At 38.1% G+C, this 14,739-nt stretch overlaps 1 protein-coding gene across 9 annotated transcripts in view; it reads right to left on the reverse strand.

Annotated features, from left to right (window-relative positions):
* LOC5573096 (TBC1 domain family member 24) overlaps positions 1-14,739 on the reverse strand; it is a 207,353-nt gene that overhangs the window by 68,722 nt on the left and 123,892 nt on the right. For 3 of the 9 annotated variants that reach the window (XM_021846101.1, XM_021846100.1, XM_021846099.1), the window contains exons 1-2: positions 12,870-13,924; positions 2,725-2,927 (exon numbers count right to left, since the gene is read on the reverse strand). In XM_021846101.1, coding sequence (XP_021701793.1) covers positions 2,725-2,927; positions 12,870-13,032 — 366 coding nt within the window. In that variant the 5' untranslated portion in view covers positions 13,033-13,924. Of the gene's footprint in view, positions 1-2,724; positions 2,928-12,869; positions 13,926-14,739 lie in introns of those variants that run through there. The other 6 variants (XM_021846097.1, XM_021846098.1, XM_021846096.1 and 3 more) reach the window with 3 other exon arrangements.

Here is a 14,739-nt window from a genome sequence, read left to right on the forward strand (position 1 = left end):
TTCATTCTTCATTTCTTTGCCGTTCGATCGGCGAGAACGATCAAGCATGCATACCGAACGGTTCTCTTCCACGTTCGCTGTGTTCGTTCATTCGCAGTTCGCGTTCAGTAAACCGTTCTGCCTGAACTACCGTTCTCAAAAAAAGAACTATGACTCATTCGCTCACCACAAAGAACTACCGTTCTTTTGAACCGTACGCCTTGTTTATTTTTTGTTGGCAGTGTCGCCGTTTACTATCGCCGTGTTTTGATTTCGATTTCAGATGCGCCCATCACTTTGATAAACAAAAATACAGGCGTAATCAATACAGTGTGTGGTTTTGCATGAAGTGAAGTTTCGTCTTCTACAAAGTTGCGTTTTTTGAATAGTTAAATTATCGATAGGGGAAAAGTTGAAGTGCCGGGAATAGACAATCAAGCTATAATTTCAACGCTATATTTTCTTGAATTGTGTACATTTTGTCAGTTTTGCCTAGTTCGCTAATCTTTCTAGAATTGAATTCCCTGACATTCCCTTACTTTCCAGGATTTTTCAGGTAGTCGGCACCCTGATATTGACGATTACGCAACGTTTTTTTCATTACGCAATTGTTTAGAGATGCGTAATGAATCAATACACAACAATTTGCAGAAATGGCAAAAAATGTTGTACGCAACTGGTTGCATAAATCGATTTTTACAGCACTCGCCTGCATTACCTTTAACTCGTGCTGTAAACATCATCTTCCTGCAACTTGTTCCGAACTGAACTTCTATTTTGCAATTTCTCCTAGTAATAGGCTGTTTTTCATCACGCCAATCTGTCATGAAATGGCCTACTTTGCTACGCAACGATTTTTCATAACGTAACTCTTTTAAATTGCATAACGAATTATTGAACAATTTTCGGATTTTCTGACTTAATATCTGATACCCTCAAGGGTCCTCTTACGAAATTGCAAAAACTGTTGTACGCAAATCGTAGCAGAACTCGATTTTTGGGTTTTCTCGTTTTTCGAACACCCCATGGACGATCCGAAATCGACTCAGCTGAAGGATTCTGAGAGAAAATAGGATCGAGCATTCTAGGAATAATAAGACTAAAACGACGATTTCATAATTTAAAAAAAAATGTGTAGGGGGAGATCCCCCAGTGCCGGACAGCACCCAATACCGGACAAAGTCGAAATATCGAGAAATCATGGTCCAATCAAGATACGATTTGTACGCAAATCGTAGCAGAACTCGATTTTTGGGTTTTCTCGTTTTTCGAACGCCCCATGGACGATCCGAAATCGACTCAGGTGAAGGATTCTGAGAGAAAATAGGATCGAGCATTCTAGGAATAATAAGACTAAAACGACGACGATTTCATAATTTAAAAAAAATGTGTACTACTCAATTTTCAGCCATTCCATGAAAACCCGATCTAGTGGGTCACCGAATTCCGTTAAAATTTGCTATTTTGTTCCTTATCCGAAATAAGGATACACGTGTTTTTAGATTTTTTTTATTAGGGTTACCATTTCCGAAATAGGGTGACCAAAAAAATCACGATATTGCTAAATTTTTATTTTAAAAAAAAATATAACTTTTGAACCGCTTGACCGATTTTCAATTTTCTTGGATTAAATAGAAAATTTCACAAAATTTGTTTTTTTTTTCATAAAAAAAAAATCAATAATTTCCGTTTTTTCGTGTTTTGAAGGCCTCGGGACGTTTACTGTCAAATTTTCAGCGATGTATGTTTTTTATTTATTTTTTGAGATATATTTTTTTAAAAATAAAAAATCAGTCATTTTTCATCGGAACACACTGTCTCAGCAGAATAGTTTTTTTTTTTTTTTGAAAAAATCATAACTTTTGAACAGCTCAACTTGAGCTCAGTAAATTCTAGTTTTTTATAAAAAATTTAATATTTTTTTTTTGTAAAAAAACCAGTTTTATATTTTTTTTCTGAAAAGTTGAAATCTTAAGTCATTCCATAAAAGAAGTTTGGAAATCGGTTGAACTGTTCAAAAGTTATGACTTTTTTTTTAAATAAAAAATCTATTCCACTGAGATCTGTGTGCGGATGAAAAATGACTCATTTTTTATTTTCAAAAATATATATCTCAAAAACAAAAAAAAAAAAAAATATTGTTGAAAATTTGACAGTAAACGTAAAATTTACTGAACTTTCAAGAAAAAATAAGAATAGCAATAGCCCGTTTGGTCCCGAGGCCTTCAAAACACGAAAAAACGGATTTTTTTGTTTTTTTTTATGTAAAAAAACAATTTTTGTGAAATTTTATATTTTTTTGAAAAGTCAAAATCTTTAACTTTCATTTCATCGAAGAAAATTCAGAATCGGTCAAGCGGTTTAAAAGTTGTGCTTTAAAAAACATAAAAAATAAAACTTTTGCAAAATCGCGATTTTTCTGGTCACCCTAATAAAAAAATAAATCCAAAAACACGTGTATCCTTATTTCGGATAAGGAACAATATTTTCAAATTTTGGATGAGGAACAAATTTGTTGCAAATTTTCACGGAATTCGGTGACCCACTAGATCGGTTTTTCATGGAATGGCTGTTAAGTCCTGTTCTGCATATTTGGTATATTATATTACTAAAAAATCTGAGAGCGCTATCAGATTCAGTAACTCTAAACTTACTACAGACTAAAGATTTGATCCTTAAGACACACAAAAATATTATTTTTGTTCTCAGTGTAATCTTGCTTAAGTATACGGACGAGGAACGTACCTGATTCACCATATCCCAGTAGAAGCCATCCAGCATCGTTTTGCCGACGTGGTGCTGCGTGCAGAGTGCCGGCCATAGCTGCGACCTGATCGGCGAGTTGGTGGGCCACGAATTTTCCCTTAGCACTAGTTTGGCTTCGCGTTTCTTACCTTGCTGTATGAGTGATTGCACATCTTGAAATGTTTTTAGATTTGGTTTCTTCCCTGGAAACAAAAGAAGGAAAACATGATTGTCAGTACAAAATGGAATTCTGTTCAGTGGGCATACAGTGGAGACTGATATAAATCATACTAGGTACCATGACCCCACAGTTATGGATCAAATAGTGTGGAGTCCAACCTATAAAATTCAATAAAACGACATGGAAAACGTAAAATTTTAATTGAAAAGCACGAATTGAATCGTTTCAAATTGGAACTTCGGTTAGTAAACTGTTTTGAGTGTAATATTTACATAGGATTCCATAAAAATTAAAAATTGCATCGGTTTCTGAAAACCATATTATGGATCAATTTTCATATTATGGATCAAATTGTGACATATTACGGATCAGTGCGCAAAATCAAGAGATTTTAAACTCAATGCATCTGTATTGCATGATTTGGTGAAAATTAACAATGTGTCACATTAGACTGGCCCTTAAACAAAAAAGTTGTAAAATTCAACGGGGCACCCCCTAGATATGTGCCTTAGGGTAAGAAAAAAGCTCTCTCAAAATTTCAACTCATTTGGTTGCTCCCCCAGCTGGCGCATTCAATTCAAAGTTTGTATGGAATATTCGTATCAAATATATTGAAAATTGACCCTATGTCACTGTTTCGTCTCGTACACTAGTTAATCGCGTTCAATTGGGCCCAGAATGACAAATTCACTAGTTGATACGCTAATGAACATAGTTGCCGAAGGTTGTATCTGGATTTAAGCTCATTTTCATTAAGCTTCCAGTTGTTGAAAATTAGGCTTAGATCAGCACTCCCGTACAATCACACATGTGCATGCACCTTGTGCCGCAGCTCGCCCAGCGTCATAGGTGGCTATGATGCGCTTAGTGGCTACCACCCAGCTAAGTTGAAGGAATACTAAGTAATATTGCAAATCTACTTCAGATAGTTAAAACACCAACTTGATCAATTTTAATCATCATACAACCTTCTACAATATTGTTTGCTATAGTATCAAGTAGTGTTTTTGACATTCTGGGTTCAATTGAACGCGATCAACAATTTTCCTGACTCAAACAGAAGATGATGTGCTGTTTCCTATATGTTGGAGCTGAAAATCCCATATTAACTTCAATTCAATTGCGCCAGCTCATGGAACGACCAAATGAGCTGAAACTTTCAGAAAGTCTTCCTCTAACCCTAAAGAATAATCCTGGTGGGTGCCCCGTGGAATTTTACAACTTTATTTTTCTCCCATACTAAGGTGGGCCAGTCTAGTGTCACATATTACTGCAAAAAATAGCATTGTTAGAGCTGGAAACAAGAGTAAAATGTCCTTTTTTGTGATACTGCATTGTAGTAACTGAGACATGAACTGTTTTCTCTCCACACCAAGTTTTCCACCCATTTTTGTCTGCTAAAAAATGAAATTTACCAACCTTGATGTTGTATTAGTATTATCCTTTGTGCTTTTGTCTGAAAATGTCGAATCCAATTGCTTAAAATGGTAGAAATCTACATTCTTTGGTAGTGATCCATAATCGTGGTAAACAATCATTTCCTGGTCCATATTATGGATCACTAGTTAGAAGTGCTAATATTCGGTATTTAGAATCAACAATCAAGAAAACTGTTTTCTAAAGATGAATTCACACTAAATCGAAGCGAACAAGCATGTTTTATGCTATAACATATGAATTTTACCACCTGTTGGAGCCTATGAATGCTGACGGCACTTCTTATAGAAAACGACCATATAATGATAGCTGTGTGGTACCAACTAAACATATGTCAAATACACCGTTATTAAGCGGTTGAATGTTGTGCTTAACTTTACAAATGCTAGGAGGCAAATCTTATAACATGGGAAAAATATGTTTTACGTCAACGTTTATGTTTTGAGCGAGTTATCCGATGTTGAACGCTAAAGTGATCCGTCACTGTGGGTGATCCGTAACTGTGTGGGCATGGTATATTGTCGGTGCAAGCTGGAATTCGGGCTTAACGTCAGAGATTGATGTGATTTATCAGGTAAGATTTGTTATTCTAGAATTATTCTTAGGTACCTCACATTGGACTCAGAGTCAGGAAAGCTTGCATTAACTGTGGAAGTGCTCATGGAATACTAAACAGAGAAGCAGGCCCTGTCCCAGTGAGGACGTAATTCGAAGTAGAAGAATGCCGATGGTACAAATATCCCGATTGGCGGAGAACGTGCCTCTGGAGCCACACTTCTGATGCCTGATACAGTTGACACTGCTATACATCATACTATATTAGAAAGGAACACGATCAACTGCTGTTAATTGCTAGCTATTTATTTACCAACCCTTTCAAAGGCTAACGGCAGTCGTTAACCTCGCTAGCCACTGATGTAAGAGAGAGCGAGTGATATTTACACAAAAAGGTTTACCGACGATCAACGGCGCCAGCAGATATCGGAGACGTTTGAATCAGGTGCGGTCTTGTTGCGTTCAGAGCTTAACAGCAGCAAAGTGAATAATTGATGTGTCAACAGTGAGTGGGTGACGATGACCCTCGAGCCTCCACCCACAAGCAGCAAAGCACAGTGCGTCATCTTAGGTAGCGGTATCGATTCTTGGTCGCATTTTACCAGCTATAATGCACGGTGCTCCAATTAACGTTATTATCGAACAATATAGCCAACAAACATGCTCTCCACATTATTTAATGTTTAATCTAGGGTGGATACGCCATTTTAGTATCTATATTTTTATAATTTTAATTCGTTGTAAACCACAGTGAAGTGCATTTTGTTCAAACAGCATCTGTTTGCGTAAAAAAATCATCAGTTTCTCCAAGGCAAATTCTAAAATAATTATGCATTTAGGCTGTGTGTCTGAATTCCAATCAATCTGATAGGCCTTAAGGTATTTTGAAAGCTTTGTAGTTTGTTTGTGTATTTACAACACTATTTGATACATGTAATACAAGCATTAGGTACTCTTCAAACTTTGCTATGTTTTAATATTGTTTGTTATGTTTTAACATTTTATTTTTAGTTTGCTATGTTTTAACATTGTATTTGTAAATAGTTTTAATCGTTTTTGTAATGCCTCAAAGCATTTGAGCCTGCAAATCTTATGAAAATTATGTTAAATTTTTATAAGAATAGGTTGTATTATGTACTTGAAAACATGTTCGTTTAACGATTTTTTTATCGGCCTATAGCTGCAGAACAACTGTATGAAAAAACTGGCATTACAATTTTGCTGGTCATTTTTTATATACTAACAGTAAATGCAGAACCGTGATAACTTGCACATAGCGTGGGTGGTAATTGAAACACAGTTTATTACGACTCAGTCTACATGTTTTACAAATAACAATCGTGTATACAGCAAGTAATACACATTCCGTACAACTATTGCTCTTTGATATAGAACGAGAGATGCACAGAGCGCTCTTATCATGTACGAATGTGCTTCGATGACCTCGTTCAACTAAGTAAGTAGTCGACTGTATTCCACAACCGAGCCTAAGGGCAATTAGCCGTTCCGCTTAGATTACACGCAGAAAAGTTTTTAAAGGATCAAAGGCTTACCCGTCCCGCTGGCAATGCTAAACTGCTTGACTGACTCAATGTGGTGCAACGATCGAGATCCACTTTAGGGCGATAATTGCCGCTAAAGTTTACTGCTTCTGATTGATTAGCTCTGCCCTACTAACGACATTATTGGCAGCCATCAAACTATGATTGATATGTAATTGGTACTTGAAAACAACAACAGCAGTGGCACAAACTCGATGGCCTCCAATGGCTATGTGATAAACGTCATGTACGCCATGCGCTTCGCTGCCCTTTCCCAAGTGGTCACGGGACCATACGAGTTGGATTCGATTTGAAGTAGTTTGGTGGAAAAAGTAAATCATTGCTGATAGCATCTTTTTTGACAGCACTGAAGTTTTATTATGATGGGATAAATGTATCCGCAAAAACAAAAATTTCGAAAAGGTGTCCTTTAGAAAACAATCAAGAGAGTAACCTGTGTGATGCAATATTTAATTTAGAAGTGTACTGCTCGAATGCACTTATTAAGGGCTAGTAATCATCAAGAACGATAGGTTTTACCTGGCTTTACTATTTCTACGATAATGATCCTTAAGAATAAGAACAAAACGCAAATTGCGTAGAAGCTGTCCTATATTATCTGATCATCTCTATATTCAACATTCAAATGTAACTACACAGACTTTGCGTTTTAGGAATCCCAGCTCAAAAAACTGGAAACTGTACATTGAATTAGTTGCGACCAAATTCTATGGATAATCTTCATCCGTTGAAAATACAAGTGATTTGGATGATGTCGTTTATACTACAAGTTGTCTACAACATCCTACATTATGGAAGCTTTTGAAGAAGCATGTCCTCTGCGATCTGTGAAGACTACAAGAGGGACCATGTGGTGGAATTATCGCTCTGACTAGACAAGGGAAACAAAGTAAAATGAGTTGGAACAGATGCCGTTCAGCCGGATCAAAGTCGTTCAAGTCGCAAGGCTTTCAAGAAAGCTTTCGATCTGCTGAACGATCCGGCTGGAGAAACCTTTGTACAAATGTTTCCAAGTTTGAGTGAAGTTGCCAATCCTTGCAAAATCTAAGGATTTCCAAGTGAACGAAACTCCCTTACCTAATGGTGACTTTACTACTTTTGATGAAGAGCTCTTTAACGGTGTGGACATAGCATCTACGGCTGAACCAAATGTCTATTCATGAATGCAGTATCGTGACTATTGATTCGGTTCGATGGGTAGCTTTACTCCCATCAAATCTCCAGGAGCAAATGGGATTTATTCTGTTCAACTTCAGAAGAGATTTGAGCTAATCAAACATGTTTTGAAAAAGCTACTTGTAAGCAGTTTTGCTACCGGGTATTTTCCTAGATCCTGGCGTGATACATTACTTTGAAGTTTGTCCCGAAAGGAGGTCATGCGTCGAAGAAAAATGCGAAGAGTATTAGACCAATCAGTCTCTTCTGAAATGTCTGGAACGCATTATCGATCATCAGATCCATCTGACAAACATGCCTCTTCATGTTAATCAACATGCTTACCAATCTGGTAAGTCCACAGTGATTCTTTTGCACAAAGTTGTATACGATATCGAGAAAGCATTCGCTCAGAAGATTCTGCTTGGGTGTCTTCTTGGATATTGAGGGTGCCTTTGATAACTTGTCTTTCGATGCCATATTGGAAGCCGCACGAAACCATGGGCTACCTACAATGATTACCAATTGGATTCATCAAATGCTCAAAAACCGACATCTATTCTCGACATTGCGTCAAGCAGCGATTCGAAAATTGAGTGTTTGCGGATGCCCCCAAGGGGGAGTCTTGCCACCACTTTTGTGGAATCTCGTAGCAGATACGCTATTGAGGCAACTCAATAATAGCGGTTTTCCAACTTATGGATTTGCCGACGACTATCTAGCTTTGATAGTTGGTATGTGCATAAGCACCCTATTCGACCTGATGCAAAGTGCTCTTCAGGTAGTCGAGAGTTGGTGTCGCCCATATGGCCTTTCGGTTAACCCAAATAAAACATCTATTGTTCTTTTTACGGAAAGACGAAACCGCGATGGAATTTGACCTTTACGTCTTTATGGCACTGAGATTAATGTGACTGATCAAGAAAAGTATGTCGGAGTCATTTTAGATTCCAAACTTTCATGGACACCTCACTTTGACTTCAGAGACAAAAAACAGGGTGTCTACTGGTTTATAGAAATGAAATTCTTTGATATTTCTAGGTTTTACAAAATAATTCAATGTTCAATAAAATTTCAGATAGATAAAAACAATTGCAACATAATTCTGAATCAATAGTGTTTTAAGCTTGTAGATTTTTTTTAAATGCAATATCAAAGCTTTAGTTTTATTCAACTGAATTGTACCATTCTGATTCAAATTCCGGACAGCTTCTAATTCCGGACACTCAACTTTGTATGGGAAAGGTTACAATTGAAATGTTTCTAAATTTACCATTCAAAAGCTCTCAATTTGGAGACTCGTTTTGATAAGATTTTTCAATAGCAATCCATGAAAATTTAAAACGCTCAACTAGTTTTGACTTTTCTTTAATGGCTGGTAGTGCTTATAAAATGATTTGACTTTTCCAACTTTGCTTTTCTCGAGCTGTCCGGAATTCGAATCTAAGCGTCCGGAATAAGAAGCAAAAGTAAGGTGGTGTCCGAAATAAGAATCATGATGAGGGTACACATTTCTATTTATTTAAATTTATTGAAGTTGTGTAATTTGAACCTTCACCTATCATTCGAAAGGTAAGTGTCTTGATAGCATGATAACGCTTTAGAATCATATAGATTGATTTAATTTAGGCCACCTAAAAGGCTCACATTTCAAAGAGACCTTAAGTGTCCGTAATATGAATCAAAATGGTATTTGATAAGGAGTCTTCATCATTTTTATGTCGTTTATATGAGCTATAATCATCATTGTGAACTGAACGGAACTTTCAAGTGAATCAATATGCATCAGTCATAGGGTGAAGATGCATGGAAGCCAAACCTCGAATTTTCAAGAGCATAAATCGAAAGAACAAGAGAACCGTTTGTGCTGAAAATTAAACTCATTAGTTACTCGTTGGTGTTGACCAATCGATCAAATTTTCAGCGCGAACGGCTGTCAGGTTCTCTAGATTTGTGCTCTTGAAAATCCAAGGTTTAGCTTCGATGCATTTTCACCTTAAAATCCAGACAAACAAACGTAACACTTAGAACAATTTCCTTCAAAATCCATCGGCCATTTCACACAGTCATCATCTAGTGGGCATGTTACACAAAATACGGTTATATGCAACAAGGCATGTAGCTAGCGCTAGTGTACAACATAAAACACGAATGAAAACGAAGCGCGCGCCTCTGGTTGTGAAATATTCAACATAGGAAATTTAAAACTGACTGTTCAAAGTGTGGTCGATCGGAATTTTATCAGTGTTATGTCTGTTTGTCTGTGCTTAAAGTTTATCGAGAACGCATCGTGCGATAGCAGACAGACGGGTTTGGTGGTCTAATGGCTACCGCTTCCGTTTCATATGCAGAAGGTCATGGGTTCAATACCAGGCCCGTTACTTTCTTCGTACTTTGTAGTTGTATCTTTCACTTGCTTCTATCTTCCACTCTCAATCCATCACACTCACACCCTATTTGTTCATAACAAAAGCTAGAACCAGAGGCAGACAAGAAACCGTTTCCCTATGCTTCCACTCTATCATCATTATAGCACGCCTTTCCTTACGACTGATATATAGGCAGTCTGCTAACCAAAGAGCAAACCTCTCTGCCATACCTTCCCCCCAACCCATACACTCCCGCATGAATTGGCGTAGACGCAGTGGTATATACGGTCTAGTGTGGAAGCCAGTTTAATGCAACATCGATTCCTCCCCCTTTCCCACATTGGTCTGCATTCTGACGTGGCAGGCGCCATTGTTGCCTAAAATTAGAAGATCGCCAGTACTTAAACACTGAGGGTGTCTGTTAGTCCCAAGCAGTGATTCGGTTGGATCATTGTGTAAGTGCAGCTGTTCTGGCGATACTGGAGTAGCAACCTTCTTCTTCATCTTTTTCTTGGCATTAACGCCTCCACTGGGACAGAGCCGGCTTCTCAGCACAGTGTTCTTAAGAGCACTTTCACAGTTGTTAACTGAGAGCTTTCTTTGCCAAAGTGGCCATTTTCGCATTCGTATATGGTGTTGCAGGTACGATGATACTCGATGCCCAGGGAAAGTCAAGTAAATTTCCATTACGAAAAGATCCTGGACCGACCAGGAATCGAACCCAGACACCATCGTACCGGCTTTGTAGCCGCGGACTCTAACCACTCGACTAACCACGGCCAATCAAGCTCAAATTACGCATCGTGCGAAAGCAGATCATACACTATTCATTTTTGGCCCGCGTTCAGTAAAGAAACCTCGATATCCATGGGCCATTTGCTAAATGACTTATGACTATGATAATATTTTACAGTAAAATTTACGTTTACCGCTGTTTTCTCAATTGTATTTAAAAAATTGTAATCATATGAACTGCCTTGAATAGGTATATTACCATTTAAGATTTGTCTGGATAATGGAACCACGGATAATCGAACACTTGTAAGATAGAGTCTGACCTGAATAACATTTAATTTTTATATTTTTGATATATGATGAATTGTTTGCTTTTCATTCGAAAACGTGAATATAGGAGCTCTAGAGACATTTTCCCTAAAAAAAGACAAAAAAGTGACCAAACCGAAACCACAAAGATAACAAACAGGAATAAACAAACAAAACAAAACCTAACAGGAACCAAGAAGGCATGAGGCGCAGCGAGCAAGGTGGATTGACCAGTTGCACCAGGATCTGGAGAGCGTGGGTCACAGTCGAGGATGGAGAGAAGCGGCCATGAACCGAGTGAATTGGCGAATTATTGTTGGCGAGGCTTTATCAAGATAATTGATGTAAAGCCAAATAAGTAAGTAAGTAACAAGAATCAGGAGATAAGAGTTTGATTCCTCATGAAATTAGACCGGAGATTTCTCTGTGAAATTTCTATTTTTTAATTTATTTTCTCGTGACATTACGACAATCAATACTGCTCGTATAACTTACTGCATACATTTTTTAATCATTTTCTTAAAGAATTTCATCAGAAATTATTTAAAGTACCAGATTTTACACCGAAAATTTAGATAGATTTTTTTAGTTGAGAAATTTGCAGCCCGAGGCTAGCTGTTCATCTCTTAAATTTCTTCAGGAGGTCATTTACTGATTATTTCTCATGAGGAAATTTTAGAAGAGTTTCTAGTTATTTTTTTGGGACGATTGAAAAAAAGAAACAATTGAAACTGTGGATAATATCCTTCGGCATTTTCTGAACTCCTTGAAAACGGATAGAATCCTCTAAAAAATGTGTAAGAAGATTTTCTTGAAAAATGCTGCGTTATAGTATGGACTGTAAAATAAAGTTTTGTAGATTCCATGTTTTTTTTTTTATTGGGAAACTTAAGTTGTAATTCTTTGATGAAATTCTGGAAAAATTTCTGGAAAAAAATGTAGAGGAACTCAATGGTGAAACACATGGTATAATTGAAAAGTTCTTACCAGATTTTTCCGAATAACCTATCGAGGACTTTTTGGTGAAATTTTTTAGAGTTACCATGGATGAAATGACGTTGAAATACTTGTCGAGCTATTGAAAAAAAAACCTGAACTTACTTTCAAAAACACTGAAATTAACCTTTGAGTTTTTTCTTGCAAAAAATCTGTAAAATCTTTGGAAGACTGGACCTGGAAAACTTAGTCACTTATTAAGTGAAACTGATTTCAAAAGCCTGAATCTTTAGGACATTTTTTATTCTTAACCCGCTGTGGTAATGAGCTATATCCTATTACGCTCATGCATTTTGCAGTGCCTTTTTTAGGGCGCTGTTCGAACCCATTGTGGTATGGAGCTACATGTTCTCATTTCGCTTATGCAATCTTCCCTCTTCAAGGGACCCCACTAATATTTCCTCCCATCTTTCTCTTCCCTTTCCTCTCCCATCGGGTAGACGATGAAATAGGCTCTAATATGTCGATGGGGAACGTGCCTCTGGAACCGCCCTTCTGATATTCAATCAAGAACACTGATCAACTGGCAATAAAAGATAAATTACTATATGTAGATGATTATCGACGTCAGACAAAGAGTCGTTATTAGCATTCAATTACTAGATAGAATTCATACACAAAACTGTCAAGCAGTTTTGAATATTAATTCATATTCGTGCTTTATCCACTCAGTCACTCACGAACCGGTCAACAATCGAATACACACGTCAAAACCCACGTGTATGACAACAAAAAAACACCACCACCCCGATTTATGATCCCACCGTGACTAGTAGCGCCAATTTTAAACACTTCAAAGCGCGCAAGTCCACCTCCCTTCTCAGGAGTTTTCCCCAATAACTTTACCTGGTGCCAGCAAGCTCAAATCGAAGCAGGTGCATTTGTTGAAGTCCGCCCTCGACTGCAGGTACTGCAGTTCCAGGTACAGATCGCAGTCAGGATCGATGTAGACCGACGCCCGTTTGCTGAGATTCTCGAGCGAAATGCCTTCTGGTGTTTTGGCCACCATGTTGGTTTTTGATTAATTTTCTTCTTTGTCTGGTGCTTCGTTGTGTTATTTTTTCTCACCCCGTCCCGAAAATAGACCCCACTCGTTAATCCGCGCACGATCGTTCACTGGTAAACAAACAAACAGCGATGTATGGACACTATCTTGGCTTTGCGTTTCCTTGAAGCCGAAGCTTTCGCTGAGATGGTTTCTTCACTTGCTTTCGTTTAGATTGCGTTTTAATCACTGATCTGCTTCTCCACCGGCGATACCCGTAACGATGCACAGTAACTCACTCATGATCGAGGCTGCTGGGTTTTTCTTCTAAATATAGAACCTTCTATTGAAACTGCACATATTTCTTCGCTTTGTTGAACCGGTCGAATCTTCAACCCTAGAAGACCGTATACTGACGGGTGTCGCGAGTCGGCAAGATCTGCGCGCACTTGACTCGATGATCAAAAGATCATTATTCACTGTGAATTAAAATACCATCAATTTCCATTTTGTTTGCTCTGAATCAACAGACCCCGCACTATCGCGATCACAAATAAAAGGGAGATATGAGACGTCGATCTCAATGGAAAATTCGCAGAGCACGCGTATGAGTGATCGAAGTTTTGTTCATTCAGACAAATTCGGTTGATAGGTGAGCGATGAGGCAAGATCGTTTCTGTAGTCGCCGCCGATGTAAACAAATAGATCAAACTCAAATCAATTACGACATTCACCGACCAAGATCATCACTTAACACTCTGCACAGAAGAAAACAGGAATATGCGAACAGGGGCGCCAACGCGTCACTGACGGTTTGCGACCGAGCTTAGTTAGATCTTCAGGTCCAAGGTATCGAATATCAAGATCTCTACGAAAAGCACGTCCGTTCAATTTCACCGGTTGATCTCAACTGAGCAGAGTAACCCGAGCTGACACTATCAGCTGCTGAGACGATGGATGGGAGAGCTGCCGGTCGGTCGGTCCCTTGTATGAACATCACTGCTGCATACAATATCACTACACGGTGTGTCTGAAACCGATACTGACGGCAATAAATATGCACAAATTTGGCACCCACTACCCGAAACATACAATGTACAAAGATTTTGTCAGTGAATTTGAAAGATAGTTCAACGAGGGAATTCACATGCTTTAATGGGTCCAGGTGGCCAAAGCAGTTAACGCGCAGTAATTCTACAAGATCAAGCTGAGAGTAGTGGGTTCGAATCCCACTGATCGAGGATTGTTTCAGATCGGATTTTTTTTCGAAATCAATAGCAAAGTATTCTTGTACCTGCCACTCGATATAAAAATGCAAACGTGTTCAATTGGCGAATAAGCTTTTAGTTAATAACTGTGGAAGTGTACATAAAGACACTAAGCAAAGAAGCAGACTCTGTCGTTATGCTAGAAAGAAGATGAAGATATATTAAAGCAACACCTCCAATTTGCAAGAGCACAAATCTGGAGAACGTAATTTCCGATAAAGCTTAAAATGTGATCGGTTGGTCACTCGCTGGTGGTGCCCTATTGATCAAATTTTCAGCGGGATTGGTTATCTGGTTCGAGCTTTTGAAAATTGGAGATTGGGCTTTGAAGCATCTTCACCTTTAAATGCTCTCTAACTGCTCTTTTAAATGAAGTTACGCAAAATCGGGTTCATTTCTTTTACGACCGAAATTCATACGAACGACCGTTTTAATACATGATCAATATCTTACAAAAGTCATC

The sequence above is a fragment of the Aedes aegypti genome, chromosome 2 (genome assembly GCF_002204515.2).
Source record: "Aedes aegypti strain LVP_AGWG chromosome 2, AaegL5.0 Primary Assembly, whole genome shotgun sequence".
Classification (NCBI taxonomy): domain Eukaryota; kingdom Metazoa; phylum Arthropoda; class Insecta; order Diptera; family Culicidae; genus Aedes; species Aedes aegypti.